Raw genomic sequence first — 20869 nt, 5'->3', positions numbered from 1 at the left:
TTACACCAAACATAGAGCCAATTCACTTGCACATCTTTGGATTGTGGGAGGAAACCGAAGCATCCGTATCAGACACGAGAAAAACGTGTAAATTCCACACAAATAATCACCCGGGGCGAGAATCGAACCCGGGTCTCTGGCGTTGTAAGGCACCAGTGCTAACCACTGATCGACCGAATCACTCTCCTATATTCTTACAACACTCTTATGACATGATTTCTTCTGAATCGGTATTCGAAACAGACATCTCCTATTTCATGCACACAATGAATGTATCTCCGTTCCTATTATTTCATATCAACTTAATAAAGCTACTATTAAAAACATATAAATTGATTAACCCAAAAAACTAATTAATTTCGTTACCTTTCACCAAAGGCAACAGGCGCATGCGCACTGGCCGATTGCGTGTTATGACGGTTGAATCGAGCGCCACGCGGCGGGAAGGGAGGTGTGTTGATTGGACAGGGCGGGAGGAGTGGCGCGTGATTGGACAGGGCGGGGTGAGAGGCGGGTGATTGGACAGGGCGGGAGGATAGGCGCGAGACTGGACGGGGTCGGGGGAGAGGTGCGTGATTGGACAAGTTCGGGGGAGAGGCGCGTGATTGGACAAGTTCGGGGGAGAGGCACGTGATTGGTGCTCGCGCAGCCTGTCTGGACATTGGCGCCATATTTACTTTTGAATGATGGCTGCGGAAAGTGTTTGTTAACGGTGGCGAAATGGGAGGAGTGATCAAAGTGTCTTGTTGCTGTCGGTGTCGTTGAGAATGGTTCGGAAATCTTTTCACTAAGGATTGTGGTTACATTGCCGTTGATCGAATTGGTACAAACGAGCAGCAGAGAGTCCGGAAGAAAGCCTTCGGGGTAAGGGGCGGTGGCTATAGCTGTAACGGCCTTTAGGTTAGCCTTTTAGGGCTTTTTATGGAGACGGGAAAACTGATTGTATTTTCAAGTTAAAAATCACGCAACACCAGGTTATAGACCAACAGATTGGAACTTCAAATGAACCTTTTAGACTAAATCCCAGTGTTAGTGATTCTTAACTTTGTCCACTCCAGTCTAACACCGGCATCTCTACATCTACAGTGTTTTCAGGTTTTTATTTTTGTCAACGTGAAGGCATTGTACTCGCAACTCAATTTTGCCACAAGTGCTAGTCTTGTTGTGATGAACGTCCCTTGTGAGGTTGAACTAAAATTTCCTGGGTAGCTAGAATGAAGTTGATAGGTTTAAATCAATCAGATATTTGCGCTGCAGTATCAGCGTGTGGATAACTTCAGACTTGTCAAGTCGCTCTCATTTTGAATGGAATGCTGTATTAGCTGGAAACCGTGCTTCCTTTCTTTGAGTCTGTTAAAAGTGAATTTTTTTTTGTAAATACTTGGAAATATTGGTGCTGTTCTAAATCTGAAGTCGATCTCTGCCAAGTAAGTGAAATTTTACATGTATTTTTAATTTTGATATACTCGGGTGTTCTATTTAATACCACCACCTGTGTAGTCATGATTTGGAGATGCAGGTGTTGGACTGGAATGTACAAAGTTAAAAATCCTGTGTAGATTGACTAGGATCTATACTTTTCACACTTCGAAACATATTTGAGTAAAAACTTTTTCTATGAAGTGATTATACTACAGCTTTCTTAATTTTCATTCATTATGAATGGAATTCCAAATAAGTGGTATACCTGTAGTGGGGTTTTAAATTTAATCTTTTATGTAATTTAAGAAATATTGCAAATCTTAGTGTCATGAATCGGGAAAATTTTAAAGAAAGGATCCTTGAAATTCTGTTATTGCATTAGCCAATTTGGGTGGTGGATTTGTCATTTCAATTCTTGATTCTGTTGGTTTTAAGAAAAGTTTTTCTAGTGTCTCAAACTTTTAAGTTGCACTTCAGTGTGATATGTGGAAAACAAACTGATTTTTAGATATGAGAAATCATGAGCTATGTAAAGAAGCTGAAAATCAGAAATCAACTTTTTATTACATGGCATGTGACCAGCTAGATACTAATTATGCAACTATTATGAATACTCTGTTACTTTTCTTCTGTTTTGGCAGTGTTATATCCAAAACAAGTATTGTCTTCTGTCCCACCAAATATGCAAAAGGATTTGAACTTTCTATCCAGTAGCCTCAACGGTAGAGACACTGATTTGAGATTCTAATGTTGCTTGAGTTGGGTTTTTATGTTTTTGTTTAGATGTCATACTAGTGTATGTGCTTGTTCTGAATTTTCTTGTATTCTTCTTAAAGTTTTGAGTGACGTCTTTGCCATTGATTTATGCCTTTACTATGAAATGCTTTTGTACTTTACATAACATTTAGATTACTTTAGCAATTCAACTATGGTCTGAACTTTTATCTTTTTGTTTACAAGTGCAAATTTGAAATAAATGAAAATGCAATATTGCATTATTTTAAAGTTTGAATTATAAAAGATTGTCAACATAATTTGTATATGTTGGCTGCAAACATTAGCACAGCTGATTTGGACAGATTGATTTCAGTAAACAAGCTGTCTACTATGCAAAAATTACTTTTGAAAAATATTGTTTCATTGGATTTAGACTTGTATTTGAGGTACAGTCTATAGCTAACTTAAAGGTATTACATTTTAATGAGTTAGCTTATTGAATGTTGTCTCAATTCTTGTACTGCAAGCTTTGTTTATTTTTAAATTTAAGGTTTTGGCTCAGAATAAGGATTAATTTTTCTATGTCTCTCACCTTCTGACCTTGTTTTTAACCTTTTTAACCAGTCATCTTTTAATATCAGCCTCGGCAGTTGCCACTTTAATGACACCAAAAAGATTGAGTTAATTTTGACAATGTAACCCTGCTTTACTAATGTAGTGATTTGCTGATCAAGTTTTGAGCCCACAATCTTCTGACTCTTGTGTAACTGAACAAAGGCTGGTTTGCATGGATTCATAAAGAGCAAGTTATTGTTGAACTCGTACATGACATCTTAAGTAATGCCATACCTGTGTTTTCAAAAACATTGAACAATTGAACTCAGTTGTATACAATATAAGTATTTAGACATGATGAGTAGGGAATAAAAAGCAGGAGTAAGTGTGCTATATGATCTCTAGAATGGAAAGGGAATCCCCAGTTACCTTTCTTGTTTCTAACAATGCTGAAGCCTGCTGATTTGAGAGAATAGCAATCTGAGGGGAAACTGTTAGATTCAGTGATAAGTGAGTAGTGCATGCACTAAAGAAATGTGAACCAGTCAGTGTTGTGGCCCAGACTGTAAGGAATAAGATTAAGAATAGAAGTACAATGATCTATGGTTCAGTTAATATTGAATGCAGGTATGTTACTTTTAAAGGATTACTATGTGATATTGAGAGCTAAGCAAGAAAGTGATAGATGTTTATTGAGTAGAGTTATTAGAGTCATCAATTGCAGAAAAGATGCACCATAACAGCGAATCTTGTCATCAGTGTCTCAACAGCATCACGTCTGTGTTCAAGAAAGTTGTGGATGTCAGAGTTCCAATATGCTCTCTGCCTCAACAATGTACTTTGCCTCTAATTAACACTGCTGTTTCTTTAACCTTTTGTAAGGTTTATAATGATCATTGGATTCCTTCTTGTTAATGTTTACTCTTTTGAAATGATTTTTCAATTTTCTTGTGTGTGCTCTTCATTCTATCTGGTAAATGTCTCTATTTTTACTATTATCTTTACTACCTTTGGGAGGTTGAGCTTTGGATGTTCTATCTTTCCACTTTTTTGTTTTGAGAGATGCATGTTATTTCTATCCAAAGTATTTCAACAATAAAGGCCTGCAATTGCTTCATTAACTGTTTCTGTTCATGCATTACTCCAACCATCTGCTTAATTCTGTTTCAAAGCATGGAAATTGATCTTTTTTTTCCAGTTGAGTGTGTTTTGTTGAACTGCTGTTTGTTCATCAAAGTACCAGGTGAACAAACACTAGTTTGTTTGTTTTTCTGCCTGATTCATTACCATTATTCAACGATTTTAAATATTTTCTAACCTACCTGATCAGAGGTGTGATTACATGTTTATGAAGCAGGTGGGACTTAAATTCTAGCCTCTGGCTCAGAGGTGAGTACATTTCCACTGAAAATTCAGCCATTCTTTTAAGAGAAAGATCAGTCATTGAATGTGTTCTCTATTGAGCACAGCTGTTCCCTGTATCTCTTGAGCATGTGCTTAAAGGGCCAAGGACTTTCTTTTTTTATACATTTTCCATAATTACATTCAAGCCAAATTATTTTGTGATCACTATTGTCCAGATGTTCTCCCACTTCAATGTGTTCCACATACCCTACACAATTTCTTAGTTATAGTCTGTTTCCTTGCTTTGTTGGGCTAAAGCATACTGATGAAGACATTTCTGCAGTAGAAGCTTTAGAAGTTTTTCACATCCCTCTTCTCCCTTCCTGTTTTTCATCTTACCTATTTTGGCATAATTGAAGCACTCACTTTATAAAAATAAACCGTTTGCTCTTTCTTGGGATATGGGCTGCTTTTGTTGCCCATCCCAAATTGTCCTTTGAAAGATGAACCTTGACATGCACGTCACGATTCTGTCGGGGCAGGAGTTCCAGGCTTCTAATGTAATAACAATGTAGGAACAGAGATTTCTAATTCTCTCTCAAATAGAGCGTGGCTTCCATAGATCCTGCAGGTGGTGTTTCCATGTACCTGCTACCTCTTATCTTCAGGGTGATAGAAGGTGCTGTCAAATGAGCCTTGATAAATTTCTGCTATGAATCTTTCAGGTGGTGCACATTAGCAGGTTGCTTTGTCTTGGGACTTGGTCTTATGCATGATACATTGATTTCCCCTGCTCCTCAGTTGCTGCCTGATCTGCGCTTTTTCAACAACAAAATTTTCGACAATGATCTCCAAGATCTGCAGTCCTCACTTTCTCCTAGGCTGCCTTAGTCTGCATGGTGTTGCACTTCTGGTGTTATTGGAGCTGCGTTTATCCAGACAAATGAAGAATATTTCATTGTGCTGCTTATTTATACCTTGAAGATAGTGAAAAGTGGCATGGGATGGGAAGCCTGAGGTAGGATTCTGGCAACAGTATGGCATAGGCTGGGAAGCCTAGAGTGGGACAATCGAGCTGGCATGGCGTGGACAGGTATAACCCAGAGTGGAATTGTAGCAGCAGAGAAGAAGTTGGACTTTAAGTTATCTTAAAAATATAAAGATAGATAATGTGAATGGCACCTATGCATAGTGATGGTACATACTTTTTAACTGTGTTATCTTGAATACATGTGTCAATAAGTGAAAATATTTTCTACGTTATGTCATAAAGCTGGTTACTATGCCCTTGAGTTTTTTTCAGAGGGGGTAATTGGTTAGGCTCCAACTAGGCTGGGTTTGAAAAGTTTATTGGGGCTCTTTTTGTTTGCTTCTAACAGATAATGCCTCCGGCCTAAGGCTTTCATGCCATGAATAATATTGTTATAATCAAAGGGGAATGGCCAGCTAGGTATGTAGCTAGTCTTCGTTTAGGTTTGAGTTAGTTGCAGCAAAGGATGTGTGAAACAGGTTGCTGAACTCTCTCTTCTGGCTTTGTAATCTGCAAGCTTTTTTGTCTTTTTTACTCTTTGTGCTATGGGGTCTGTTTATTTATTGGGACTGTTGCAAGTATTTTGGAACAGCATAATTTAAGCCTGGAAGGTCTGTCTGGTTTTTGGATAGGATACGTTATTCAGGTATCAGAACTTGTGGCTTTTGCTGTTTCAAGTACATCCAACCATTTTTTTAATATCCCATGGAGTGAATGGAGTCTGGAATCTTGAGGCAAACATAGATCATCCACTCACATTCTTAACCTTCAGCCAGAAATGCTATCAGCCTTGTCTTTTGTATTGGTTCTCCCATCATTGAGTATGGGGGTATTTGTAGAGCCGTCACCTCCCTGTGAATTGTTTGATTGTCCATCACTATTCGTGACTGGATGTGGCAGAACTACAGCACTTGAACCTGATTCATTGGTTGTGGAATTGCTTGGCTTGTCTTTTATTGTGCTACTTATGCTGTCTGCACCAATAGTCCTGTTTTGTAGCTTCACCAGATTGACACCTTCTTTTAGGCACAATTGGTAGAGCTCATAACATGCCTTCCTGCTCGTTCCATTTGAACCAGGACTCATCCCCTGAATTGATGGTAACAAAAGAGTGAGAGATATGATAGGCATGAGGCTACAGATTGTGTGGAGTACAGATCTGGTGATTAAGGTCCACAGTGCCTTGTAAATGCACAGTCTTGAATGCTTAATCTGTTTGATGTCTATCCCATTTAACACAGTGCCGAACCACAATGGAGGCTATTTCCAATATGAAGATGGAACTTTGCGTCTATATAGGTCACTCTTTTACTGATACTGTTATGGACAGATACACCTATGGTAGACAGGTTGGTGAGACTTTGGTCAAATGCATTTTGCCCTCTTGGTTTCCTTACAACCTGCCATAAATGCAGTCTAGAATCTATGCCCTTTTTTGTTGGACTCTATCCGCTGTTAGTCATATGTCACTAGAGGTTTTGAAATTCCCCCACATAGAGTAGCAAGGATATAAAGCTTCCTTCAAGTGATGATCAGCATTTGAGTACTGATTCATCAGCTGAGGCGGCTTAATCCATAGTAATTTCCTTTTCTATGTTTGACATGATGCCATGAGAATTCATGGGGACAGAAGTTCATGTTGTTCTAGAAATCCCGAGCACCCTCCCAACTGTGTATACTACTGTTCTTTATTTGGGAGAAAGTGAGGACTGCAGAGGTAGATGAACCATCCCCACACCCCCACTTCATCTATCGATCGCATTCCCAGCTACCTCCTTCCCCACTTACCTTGCAGCCCTCTTGGGCCACCCCTTCATTCTTGATGAAGAGCTCATGCTCAAAATATCGACACTCCTGCTCCTCGGATGCTGCCTGGCCAGCTGTGCTTTTCCAGCACCCCACTTTTCGACTCTTTTAGTTGATCCACTTCACTTTGTCTATCCTGCTAATGGGACAGGATATATCAGAGGTGTGGAGCATTGTGTGTAAGGTTTGGTTCTGAGAATGTGGTTGTAGCCTGTTGCTTGACCAGTCTCTAGCTCTCCCAATTTTGGTCTTGATCCCCACATATTAGTGTGGAGTAGCTTGCATGGTTGATAAGGCTGTATTGCCTGGTGTTTTAGTTGAAGGCAGGATTTCCACTTGATTTGTTCCTTTCTTTGAGATTTTCTAGTGTTTGGCACAACTGAGTGGTTTGCTGGATTATTTGAAGGCAGTTAAGGGTAAACCATACCTCCATGTCTATAGAGTCAGGATGATCATTTCCTATTCTAAATGACATTGGACCTTTTATTGAACTAGATGTGTTTGAGAATCAACAATGTGTTATTTGACTTCAAATTCTAAATCTGAATTGGTTACAGGAGACCACAATGATACACCAAGAAGGCAATGAAATTAAAGTGCACAATGCTAAAAAATGTAGAACTTTTTTGCTCAATTATATTTGCCTCAAAGGAAAAAAGAATTGAGGTAGGTTTTGCTCACTGAACTGGAAGGTTCACTTTCAGACGTTTTGTCACCATATTAGGTAATATCTTCAGTGAGCCTCTGGACGAAGCACTGCTGATTCCTGCTTTCTATTTATGTTTGGGTTTCCGTTCTGGTTGGAATGCCGTGCTTCTAGGAATTCTCGTGCGTGTCTGTTTTTGGCTTGTCCTAGGATGGATGTGTTGTCCCAGTTGAAGTGGTGTCCTTCCTTATCTTTATGTAAGGATACTAATGAGAGCGGGGTCATGTCATTTGTGGTTAGTTGATGTTCATCTATCCTAGTAGCTGGTTTTTTGTCTGTTTGTCCAATGTAGTGTTTGTTATATAGTTGCATATTATTTTGTAAATGACATTAATTTTGTTTGTTGTCTTTCATCAAATGATAAATAATAACTAAGACTACTAAAACTTGAAGTGTTGGTCTGAGACCATCTTTGCGTGCCATTGTGGGTTTTCTGCTTTGTAAACAATTGACAATGATATTTAAACTGTAACACTATTGCTTGATTTTAGGTATGAGTATTGACGTGAACTTTGAAAACCTTTAGTTCTCATCAAATGGAGTTTTTGAATAATACTGTCGAAAGCCAGTTGGTCCAAAGGTAAATTACTTGAAGAGTTACTACAGTTGATTTAGCGGTTTGATTTTGTGATACATATTTTCTGAAAGTTTATGATCTTCACAGACCACTAGAGCGGGGAATAACTCCTTTCAACTTTCCCAAGACAAAATCAGCATTATGGGATCCAACACCCCTTGATGATTCAATAAGCATACACCTAACTTATTATAGGTATGATTTGCAGATTATTTGCTTGTCCATTTTGAGGTTATCTTTTGACTTTTTAAATAATCTGTTTATTAATGAGCGTAATTTCTAACAGTTTGAATTTATATAGCACTGCATTATTTGTAAATGCATTTGAGTGCAAAAACAAAGATGGCTTGAACTTTTGAGATGCTAGTTTCTAATAGTTCAAAGTATTTGATCATTTCCGAAATTACGGAGTGTTGACTATGGTTTTTTTTTGGTATTGAATTGTTTGAAAGGTGACAGATTGAAATATAATACATCAAAGTAAAAAGATATAGGAAATTTAGAAAATAGGAGCAGGAATAGGCATTTTGTTCCTTGAGCCTGCTCCATCAGTCAATATGATCATGACTAAGCATCCAACTCCAGTACATTTATTCCCACTTTCTACCATACCCTTTGGTCCATTTTTAGCCCTAAGAACTATATATAACTCCTCCTTGAAAGCACTTAAAGTTTTGGTCTTTACTGTCTACAGCAGAGAAGTCTACAGTTTTGCCACTCTGGACGGGAAAATAAAGACCACCTCCTCGCAAACATACATTGCCGACACTGTATCCTTAAATTGTGACCCCTTGTTTGTACTTCCCAGTCATTAGGAACATCCTTCCTTCTCATAAGATTAAAGCTTTTGGGTTTCCAATTTTTGTTTGTTTTGATCTCCAGCATATATGGTTGCATTTTATTTTGACATCACTGGTGAACAGTTCCTTTTTTAAAACCAATAAAGACACAAACAAATTAGAATAACTGAGCAAGGCAATGAATAAAAGTGAAAAATACTGGCTAAGACATTAATTGGAACAGAAGTTTGCTTTTACTTGGAATGAAAGTTAAAAGAAAACGTTTGTAGGAAACCAAAGGTCAGGGTTAGGTTTGCATAAAAAAGTGGTTTACTCATCTGCTTTTGGCCTTACCGATGTATTTATCACAACTAGAGCAATGAGTTTGCAGTAACAGGTTGGACTGGTTGCACACATTACTGGTTTGTGTCCATTGACTGTTTGTTTGTTTGTTTGTTTGTTTGTTTGTTTGGGGTATGGACAAAATTGTGAGCAATAATGCCTCTAAAGGTTTTGTGAATTGTGATCTGGCCCTTACAGTTTTGCTTGGCTGTTTAGAAAGTATCATACAGCATGGAAACAGACCCTTGGGCTCACCAGTCTACAGCAACCAAAACCCCAAACCAAACTGGTCCCACTGCCAGCACTTGGTCCATATCCCTCCAAATGTTTTTTATGCATCTACTTATCCAAATGCCTTTTAAATGTTGTAAATGATCATATTCACTGCTTCCTCTGGAAGTTCATAATGCACATGAGCCATTCTGAGTTTTTATTTTTAAATTGCTCCTCCTGTCTTTTAAATATTTCTTCTTCACCTGATTTTGAAACTCCACCCTAGGGAAAAGATGTTTGCCATTCACCTTATCTATACCTGTCATAATTTTATAAACTTCTGTATGGTCACCCCTCAACCTTTTGTGCTCCAATCAAAAAGTCCCAGCCTATCCAGCATCTCCTTAAATTCAAACCCTCCATTCCTGGCAACATCAGTTCCTCCATTCCATGGCTCCTAAATGCATCCACCTTCCTGGCGACGGATGACCTAGATTGTTTGCAACCTTGGTGTTACATTTTAGTAGCTCACAAGGTGAATGTATTTGCACCATCAATATCCTCTCCTTGCACATCTAGAATTTGGACATGCCACTGCCTGTCCGCTATGAGTCATCTTTGACCCTACGCAAGCTTGAGTTCATTCAGGTTTCTATTCCTGTGTTTGCACCTAGCTATCTTTTGACCTATAATGGCTTCTAGTTCAGCAAATCTTGAAATAGTTTTTCTTGGTTTTTTTAAATCATCTTCAACCTTAACCTTCCTAGATATCCGCAGATCTGCCTTTCTCTTGCCTCTCGAGCATCTCCAGTGTGAATCAGATAGAAATGTGAAATATCTTCAGTTGCCAACACCCTAAGTTATGGAATTGGAGTCCGAGAGATGGACTGCATGGAAACAGACCATTTGGTCCACTTGTCAATGCCAACCAGATATCTTAAATTAATATAGTCCCATTTGGCCCATATCCCTCTAAACTCCTCCTATTCATATATCCATCCAGATGCTTTTTAAAAGTTATAATTGTACCAACTTCCTCCACTTCCTCTGGCAGTTCATTCCAACCTCTGCACCAACCTCTGTGTGGAAAAAGTTGCCTGTTAGGTCCCTTTTAAATCTTCTCCGCCCCCCCCTCCCACCTCAAACCTATGCCCTCTACTCTGGTCTCCCCCAACCCAGCGAAAAAAAACCTTGTCCATTTATCCTGTTGATGCTTTCCGTGACTTTTTAAAAAATCTCTATAAGGCCACCCTTCCGTCACTGATGCTCCAAGTAAAATAACCCCAGCCTATTCAGCTCAAATCCTCCAACCCTGGCAACATCCTTGTAAATCTTTTCTGATTTCAAGTTTCGCAACAACTTTCCTATAAGCAGGGAGACCAGAATTGAATATAATAATCCAAAAGTAGCCTAACCTGAAATTTGTTTAAAATGCTCCCTAAAACAAAACTCTTTGTCCAAACTTTTGGTCATCATCTTTAATACAGCAGCTCCTATGTAGTCCAGTACTTAATTTTGTTTATTAAAACTCTAAATCTACATGCAAATCTTTATTTTGAAGGACTTTTGTAAATGAAGGTCGGTATTTTCTAATGCAAACACTTTTTCAAAAAAATGTTGTCATTGTCTTTTCCTTCGTTATTCCATCTTTTATAAACTGTACACATTGCTGAAAGACAACTGAAGTATAGAAAGTTTTAAATTATTTCTGAAGAAAAGTTCTGTCACTGCACGTACACTACTGAGAATTATATACCACTCTACAGAAACCCGAAGCTGCTTGTGACAGAAAAGATCTTGCGTTTTGTTCATCGTCATGCCAAACAGAGTGGAAGAAAAGTATTTTCCTGTTTTTTACTAGGGTCATTTGTTGTGGATGATGGTAAGTCCATTATGTTCATTACTTTAAAGATTGTGTTGTGTTTTTGAAGAACCAGTGAATCTCTTGTATTAAGTCTTTTTAATGACAGTGTTAGGAAGTTTGTGCTCTGTCTTTAACTTTTAATATTAAATGTTCAATATTTTATAAATTTAAACTTGTGTGCACTAATTTTGCTAATGTTTATACATCAAAAGTCTTTATATGTTATTTGTATAGTGCTTATCATGGTCCCAGTTGCCCCAACCCGCTTGACTGGCACCACATCCATGAATACTCAGAACTTGCACCACCTCTTTTAATGCACACCTTCTACACGTCTGTGCACATGCATGCACTTGCTCTAAATTCCCTTCCCTATATATTAATTCATTTCCTCAGTCTGACAAGGGTCTTATATTAAGTTGGTGTTCATAATTTGTACAAAGCATGTGAACCCAAGCTGAGTTCCTTGACCTCTGATCCATGTCCTTGCTAAGACCACTAATGTTCTACAGCTTCACTCACATTCATGCCTTTTAGACTCAACTATTCGGATTTGGAGATGCCGGTGTTGGACTAGGGTGTACAAAGTTAAAAATCACACCACACCAGGTTGTAGTCCAACAGGTTTAATTGGAAGCCTGTTGGACTATAACCTGGTGTTGGATCTTCAACTATTCAGAGGTAGTCCGAGCTGGTCTCTCTCATTCTATTCTTAAGCTTGAGGCCATTCAAAACTCAGCCCATCTCTTAACTTGCACAAGTTTCATTGTCATGTCATACCAATGCTCATTCACCAACGTTGGCTTACAACCAAGCAGCATCTAGTTTTCAAATTCTCATCCTTGTTTTCGAATCCATCTGGTCTGCCTCTTTATCTTTCTGCCAGTCCTTCAACACTCTGGTATCTGGCTTCCTCTTAATTCTGACTGCTTATGCATCTGAAATGTTACTTGCTCCGCCATTGGCTATGCTTTCATTGCTGATTTTTGGGCCTTAAGCTCTGGAATAACTTATGCTCTCCACTTTCCAACATTTCAACAAGTTTCCTTTTTCTTTTGAGATTCTCACTTAAAAGCTTTGATCAAGTTTTTAACTTGGAATTCATTTATATATATTGTTCAGTGAATGTCATAACCGAACATAGAACAAAAGAGTTTACATTTAAGATCAAATGTGATATTTTCTTCAAAATTAATTGAAATCTGCAGTCAGCTGAGTAAATATAACTTATTCACTTAATACAGATGAGGAAGGTGTTACGTTAATTGTTGATCGTCTTGATCCTGGGCGAGAGGCAGGGCATTCAGATAAGGTACCAACAGCTCCACTTCCTGAAGATTTCATCATTCCATGTATAATTGATACTCAGGGACTTGTTTCCAGAGACACGAAAGTTTATTCATCTGAGGATTTCAAAACAACGTTTAAGGTAATTTCGACTGAATGAAAACATAATATTGCACTTAAACAAGTGCATGCAAGTGTTCATTCTCCCCCCAGCTCTCCTTGATTGAACATTGTGACAGTGAGTGAGAAATCAAGAGTGATTTTCTTAAGGAAAAAATGTTCTGTCCTGCTTTTGTTTTTAGCTATCCATACTTGCAAAGCTGAGCTTCTGCAAATGTTTGATAGTCTAATTTATTTCTAAGTTTGGGAGAAGATTTGTAGCTCGGGTGCTCGTTGTTGTGGTTCTGTTCACCGAGCTGGGAATTTGTGTTGCAGACGTTTCGTCCCCTGTCTAGGTGATATCCTCAGTGCTTGGGAGCCTCCTGTGAAGCGCTTCTGTGATGTTTCCTCCGGCATTTATAGTGATTTGTACCTGTCACTTCCGGTTGTCAGTTCCAGCTGTCTGCTGCAGTGGCCGGAAGATTGGGTCCAGGTCGATGTGCTCATTGATTAAATCTGTGGATGAGATCACTCATCCACAGATTCAATTAATAAGCACATCGACCTGGACCCAATCTTCTGGCCACTGCAGCGGACAGCTGGAACTGACAACCAGAAGCGACAGGTACAAATCACTATAAATGCCAGAGCAAACATCACAGAAGCGCTTCACAGGAGGCTCCCAAGCACTGAGAATATCACCTAGACAGGGGACGAAACGTCTGCAACACAAATTCCCAGCTCGGCGAACAGAACTAATTTATTTCTAAAGTGTGGGAATAGAATGTTTAGCATTTTTGATCTGTTATAGATTTCCTCTATTCGATTTTCCTATTTCTCAAGCTTGAGATTATTGTTGTAGGATTTTTGTTGACCTTAGCTAATTTACAGGTTTGTTTTTAAACAAAAAGTGCTCTATCAAGCATAAATGAAAATATTCTTGTCTATTGATGGCTGTGTGCGCCATCAAAAATTCAGTTAGCTAAAGAGGGGCAAGAAATATGTTTGCTTTAGCTGCCAGCAGCACATGTTATAAGTTGTCAAATTCAGCTCTCTTTAATTATTGAATAATATAATAGTATGGCCAGTATTACTGAGCAAACCTTTAATTCTAAATATGAATTATCATAATGTGTATACTTTTTAACATATGAACGCTATATGCAAACCTCGATCCAAATTATATAAATAAGATGGGGAAAATTACCATAGTTGAGGGGGAAAGTATAAAATCAAAATTAAACCATCTCATAAATAGGTGATTGGAAAGAACTGATGATGGATTTATCTCCGGGTTAGAGATGTTGTCTCACTAAAGATAATAGTGACTGTCAGTGCTATCTGTGCCTAAATCGTGACCTGCAAATTTTCAGACTGTTTCAGTAAAGTAAAATTGTCATACAGCAGTATTTTACTCCAGAATCCCATTAATAAAAAAAACGATAAATTCTGTCCAGTACTATAATGAATTCAATAATCTCCTTGGACCCATGTTAGCATGAATCTGGTATTGCTTGATGTTTTCAGAACAATCTTGCTCCCTAAACCAAGACATGAGTTCTGTTTTATAGTTATTGCTGCATACAACACTGGCCACCATAATTATCTGAATGAATTTCTCTTATTCTTGAGCATGGTAGTGGACTGTCCGTTGACTTATTAGGACAAAGGGGGATGTGAATTTTCCTTGAGGCATTTTTCCTTTTATTTCGTTGTTGTTGCTGTTCTTACTACTGCTACTGGTGACTCTCACCACACTTAATGACAGCTATTGGAGAGTTCTTGATTCTGTCAAGACACTTCCTAAGAAAGCAAGTGAAGGAAATATTTTCCGGTCTCGATGAATTGCAGGAGTCCAACTTCTAAATATTTCAATTTTATACAAAATTGATGCTGTACAACTGCATAAAAGTATACCAGGACAAGCTGCCCTAACATACTCCCTTATGATTATTAAAAGTGTTTTTAAATCCCAATTGGCTAGAATATCTGAAGTTGATTATATTATCCCTATTGATTAAGGCAATCCTTGTCTTGAATTCTGAAAGTGGTGGTCCTGAGGATTTGACATGTACTCGTTTGTGTTAGAATAATAGATGCAATACAGATTTGTCAGTAATTGTTTATGACTTAATTTACCAGATGCTATACCATTATTGCTGTAGCAAGGAAACAATTGACTCTTCCAGACTCCTTGTGTTGAGAGGTCGCATTAACTGTTCTGAGAACTTGGATAATCTAAGCTTGGAACTCCAATGGGCAGCTGTTACAGTAGCAATCACATTTGATGCCACTCCAATCAATGCAGTTCCCATAATTCCTACGGCTTTGGCAAGAAATTTAACCAGCCCATTAAATATTGCTCAGGTTCAAGGGACATACAAATTTGGGTAAGTTGGTTATGAGAAGGTAGTTGAAAAGATTTGTAAGAATGTCATTATGAATTTATAAATATTTAAAGATAACCTGGAACAAATTGGGCAATAGATATCGGACAAGAATTTAGAATTAACTTTAAAAATTGGATTGACTGAACGTGTGATTTCAGTGTAAAGTATTAATATACCATCTTTACAGTAGGATACACATCTCAAACTTGCAATTTTTAAATTTTCTCTGGCATTTGTGACTGGTAACTTTAAAATTTTCATGCAATGATTAACAATATGGTAACTTGAGTTAACTTCCTTTTGCATCTGACCCAAAGTGTGACAATTTTTGTATTGCTGTTAAACAATTTGTGACCTACAAAATGAAATGGTTATTTATGATATACAGAGGAACCTTGATTATCCAAATACTGGATTATCTGAATGAGATCTTGAGGTGTCGATAGAAACATTACACCAGCGGTGTTTCTTACAGTAATCGCACCTTTTGTTTTACAATGATTAAAATCTCTCTGACTCTCCTTTCCTCCTCAGCTTTCCCTGCAGTTCGACACAAAGGCCCCCCCCCCCACCCCTCTTCCCCAGATAATCTCTCCAACATTGTCCTGTACAGGGCAAAGATGGCACCTGAGGAAAACCTGCAGTTAAAAAGTCTGTTTGTTTTGTTATTTGGAGACTCACCACCTCCCAAACACAACAGTAGTCTTACTATTTGTGTTCAGTTTGGCTGCCTCAGTTGGGGACGTTAAGTGAAGTGCTCTTGCGCGCAGTGTGCTGCTGCCTAGTCTCCTGAACGGGTAAGCAGACTTTAGCAAGTGCTCGTTGTGTCAATCCCATTGAACTGTTGAGGGGGTAGGAGGCTTCAGCAATGCTGCAGCTCCCTTACACATGAGTGTCTGTGCTCAGAAACAAACCCTGAGACAGTGTGTGAGCAAGGATAAAGGAAACTTCTGAAAACTCCTAGCCCCAAAGGAGAGGCATTGAATCAATTAACTGAATAATCAATTATCTAAATGGAATAGTGCCCACTCATCTCATTCGGATAATCAATGTTCCTCTGTATTACTGTTCAATAATTTTGAGTGGAGCCTATACATTTAAGATCAAAAGAGAAAATGCTGGAAAATCTCAGCAGGTCTGGCAGCATCTGTAAGGAGAGAAAAGAGCCTACATTTCGAGTCTAACTGACCCTTTGTCAGAGTTTTAAAAGGGGGAAAAATAGGGAGGTATTTATACGAAGCTCCTGGTACTCCGCTTACTCAGCCTCATATAAATACCTCCCTATTTCTCTCCTTTTTGTAGCTTTGACAAAGGGTCAGTTAGACTCTCAACGTCAGTTCTTTTCTCTCCTTACAGATGTTGCCAGAACTGCTGAGATTTTTCAGCATTTCCTCTTTTGGTTTCAGATTCCAGCATCCGCAGTAATTTGCTTCTATACCTTTTAAGAATTGGATAAGTACAGGATTCATAACAGAGGCAAAAAGCAAATGTCATTTGCAGTTGGTATACAAATTAAGACTTGTCCCAACCACTGACCTGTCATCAACCTAGACTATAAAGCATTTTTTGTGTTTGGCTGAGTCTCATGTGGTGAATAGATGGAAAAATCTATGAGCCATTCTTTGGCTATCCATTTTATGTTCAATTATAGTTGATCGTGCCAATTAACCATTTTTATGGCATTTTTGATTAATGATAAGTTCAGCCTGTATTACTTTTACATATACCTAATTTTACATTTGTGTGCTGTAGCTATTGACAAAAATTAATGCTGTTCAAAAATGCTGTTCCAGCATTGATTAAATGTGTTGCTTCCATGATGTTATGTAAATAATATAATGCAATCTAATTTTTAAGTATTTTTTCACTCATTTGTGTCAATTGAGTTTGCTTTTTTGACTAGGTTGATTGATTTTTATGTACAAGATAATTCTCAAGAAAGTGGTTCGTTTTGTATGTTCGATACTGTAGTAATCATTACTACATTTTAAGCCTGTCTTGTGTCAATCTATACCAAGGGCATAATTAACACGAGAGTCCATATTGATACCTGCTGATGACTGCTAACAAAGAGGGAATGAAAAATTCAAGATTGAAATCATGTCTGTTACAAACTATGATTGCTACTGGGGACAATTTAGAGTACAGGTTCAAGAAATCAGTTCAAGTTTGATTGTGTGGAGTGTGCTTTCAGTATAAAATATTTCTTTTACAACCCTAAGCATACAGTAGTAAAACACTCCTTTTTGCTCCCTCATACCTCCCCAGAAACGTGCTATGTAAGATATTGTATAGAATTAAGAAACCACCAATATTATTTTACGAGTCACATCAAACTGTGAGTCTATAAAAGTTATAATGGCTACATAATTAATTTGTATAGATTAGTTTGAAAGGTTGTGGTTAGCTGGATTTTCTTGAGGTCAGTGAAAGGAATTATTTTCTTTGAGGCAGTGCCATTCTTAAATCACATGTGATAACTGCTTATTTGGTTTATGACTGTTGTAGCTTCTGCTTTCCAGTTGGTAGACAGCTTAGGGAAGGAAAAACATTTTAAGGTAGACTTGATGTGATCGGGAAAGTGTTTTGCAGCCCTGTTCTTCAGTTTTCTGGAAAAAAGAACTGATGGCTTCAATGTGATACTTGGAGCCCTGATCCATTTTTAAATCCTGATTTATCCTCCTTGAGAACATTGAGGGGAACCATAAATACTGTTTGAGTAATATGTGAGCAATGATTCTAGAGACCTCTTGCTTGTGTTTGAGACTATCAGCCAAGTATTTTTTTTTCTCACTTAAGTGAATCTCCAGTAGAGACAAATCATTTTTTTTTTCCTTTTTTTCTCACCTTTTTCTTCCTCTCAATTTTTCCCCACCATCACCCACCCAAAAAAAAACTGGTGTGCAAATATGCATATGTTTTTGTTTGGTTATTTAGAGGAGGAAATACTGATTTTTAATGTTGTTGTAAACAAAGTGTATTAACTAATTTTGAACCTTCATTTTACAAGTTGATTTTGTTATAAAACAATATAATCTTTATCAAAGAAAAGTGGTTTATGGAGCTTTTTAAGTTTTCAAGAGAGGGTTTACTATATTGGGAACAGGGATCCGGGTAAAACAGTTATTATTATGTTGGGACTTGTGACGCAGTGAAACTAAAGCGAGACTGTGCACCACTCCTATCTTTGTCATAACCATGAGATCCCAATGCTGGCTTTTGGGGTTGGCAAACAGTAAAAAGACTGGTCACACCTATTGCAAAATGAGGTGTTATCTGAAAAATTGATGTATGATTAACATACTTCATTATTGAATTTTTAATAGTTTGCATTTTATAAAGGTAGATGAAGAGGGTCAGAGTAAAATGGCCATATTGGATGTAGTCAATTAATAGTGACCATTTTTCTCAAGAAAAGTGATCTTTTAAATTTTTTTATTTCATCCCTTGATTATAAAATGTTGCATTTCAGAAATGGGCAATCAGAATGAAGGGTAATTCCTTTTTGGTTTGAATAAAGAATAAATAGGTTAAAACAAAGCTGTATTAAAGCATTATTTAATAAGATACAGATTTTTATCAACTTTTCAGTATTTCCTAATTTTTTTTATTACTTTAGCTGTCAACTTGTAGCTGAACACAGTACTCGCAAAAGTCATTAATAATTGTATTAACTGATAAATATGTATGTTGTACTTATTGAAAGTCATGCTGTGTCTGTGGCATGGAATTTATTTTAGTCATCATAGTTGATTGTGAAGGAATTGTTTTATGTTCTTTTTCTGCATTATTTTACCATATATGACAGGAAATGAAATGTTTTCTGCTTTTTTTTTGTGAATTCACATTTAAAATGCATCTGTTTTATCTGTTTCTATTAACTACAGGTATCTTACAATGGATCAGACACGCAAGCTTCTATTAATACTTGAATCGGATCCAAAAGTATTCACTTTGCCTTTAGTAGGAATGTAAGTAGAGAATTCAGTGTTTAAAAGTGAGTTCAATTTAAAGCCTTGAGAAACAAGGATTGTAGTGAAAAGTGCAAATGGAGATTTAAAAAATTTAACACCAATATGTAAAAGATGAAAACTATGGTTTCAGCAGGAATGCTTTGTAACTAAAGGAGTACAAACCACTAAGTTTATAAATATCATCTGTAAGTCATTCATTATGTTTCTAATTTTTATCTAGTACAATGTGCAGCAATGTTAAGACATATTAACAATACTGAGCGCCTGAATGTTTGTTTGCAGTATTTCCTGGGTCATGTAATCAGCAATGTGATGGTGTTTGCCATTGATTTTTGAAGAAAGCTGGTCACAACATTCTAGTAAATGGTTTTCTTTGTTCTCTGTGTCAACTTGTTGGAGTTGAGGGATCTTTAATACTCCAGCAAAATTGTGATGAACTACTTAATCGCATTTGCAGCCTTGAATCTAACAGCAATCAAGGAACTAAAATGTGCTTGCATGCACGTGGTCTGAAGAAGGGTCACTGGACCTGAAACATAAACTCTGATCTCTCTTCACAGATGCTGCCAGACCTGCTGAATTTTTACCAGCAATTTGGTTTTGTTTTTGATTCCCAGCATCTGCAGTTCTTTAGGTTCTGTTAAAAACTAAAATGTGCTGATGTTCTTATCTGATTAGTTTGCTTTCATGTAAAACCTTAAGTGAATGGGACATGCACGTGGGATTTGGTAGAAGTTGATATTAAATTTTTGAAAATGATCATAAAGGAGTAATTCGTCATCCTGTATTTATGAATGTGGATATTCCAGAGCTAGAAAGTCTGTTCAGCAATAATTATGAACTCTAGCAGTTAAGTCTTATTCAAAAAGTTGTAATTCCAAAGATTTTATTTAAACAGACTATTAGCATTAAAAGCCGATGGTTCAATAGTTTCTACTTATTGTAGTTTCATTGAACTTCACCAATACTGCCTGTGTATGAAATTTGCTGATGCTAACTTGTAGATTTCCCAATCAAGCAGGCTATAGAATTCCTGAGTTTCAGAAAACTAATTAGATGAATGCTAACAGTTTCACATTCAAGATATGTCAAAACAGGTTGTAATGTATGTGTCTTTACTTTATTACTGTTTGGCCTTGTATTGCCTTGTAAATAAGGAAGCAATATCTTGTGTGCTTTTTCGGGTCAGATGAAGTACAAAGATGGCAAGATAATTGATTCCAAGTGGGAGAGAAGACCAGTAGAGAGGGAGGTTGAGAAAGTTACTGATGTGCGAATGGGATGCAGAAGGACAATGGAGATGAGCAAAAGGGCAGTTAGATTGAGGACTATCTGGCGGCAAGGGGCAGTTTATTAGTGGTATCTGAAGATAGATGCTGTGTTGTAATTTTTTTTTCTGTTTTCTGGTATAAGTTTTTGCAGCAGCTCCTAGTTAGAAGGGTTGTATGTTTTTTTTTTGTCCAACAGGTTTATTTGGAAGCACTAGTTTTCGGAGCGCTTCTCTCTCTTTAGGTAGTTGTGGAGCAGGACCATAAGACAGAATTTATAGCAAAAGATTACATTGTCATGCAACTGAAATGATATATTGAATAAAGCTAGATTGCTGTTAAGTCTTTCATCTTTTAGAATGGGTTGCAAGTTTCAGTTCATTAATATGTAAATCCCAGAACTACCTTTTAAGTCAACTTCTCGAGATAACTTAAGGTTTTATAACAAAAGGTGACATCTCAGCTCAGACAATACATGAAAGGTGTAAGATCCGAG

The 20869-nt window shown here is 37.4% G+C and overlaps 1 protein-coding gene across 1 annotated transcript in view; it reads left to right on the top strand.

The window, feature by feature from the left end:
* The first annotated feature begins 655 nt into the window (after positions 1-655).
* Positions 656-20869, top strand: part of stil (STIL centriolar assembly protein) — a 46632-nt gene continuing 26418 nt past the window's right edge. The window contains exons 1-7 of the mRNA XM_072574248.1: positions 656-864; positions 8072-8160; positions 8245-8352; positions 11258-11373; positions 12600-12784; positions 14884-15131; positions 19019-19102. Of these exons, the coding sequence (XP_072430349.1) occupies positions 8117-8160; positions 8245-8352; positions 11258-11373; positions 12600-12784; positions 14884-15131; positions 19019-19102 (785 nt within the window). The 5' untranslated portion in view covers positions 656-864; positions 8072-8116. The remainder of the gene's footprint in view (positions 865-8071; positions 8161-8244; positions 8353-11257; positions 11374-12599; positions 12785-14883; positions 15132-19018; positions 19103-20869) is intronic.

The sequence above is a fragment of the Chiloscyllium punctatum genome, chromosome 7 (assembly GCF_047496795.1).
Source record: "Chiloscyllium punctatum isolate Juve2018m chromosome 7, sChiPun1.3, whole genome shotgun sequence".
Lineage (NCBI taxonomy): Eukaryota > Metazoa > Chordata > Chondrichthyes > Orectolobiformes > Hemiscylliidae > Chiloscyllium > Chiloscyllium punctatum.
This window is presented reverse-complemented; position numbering and strand designations above follow the sequence as displayed.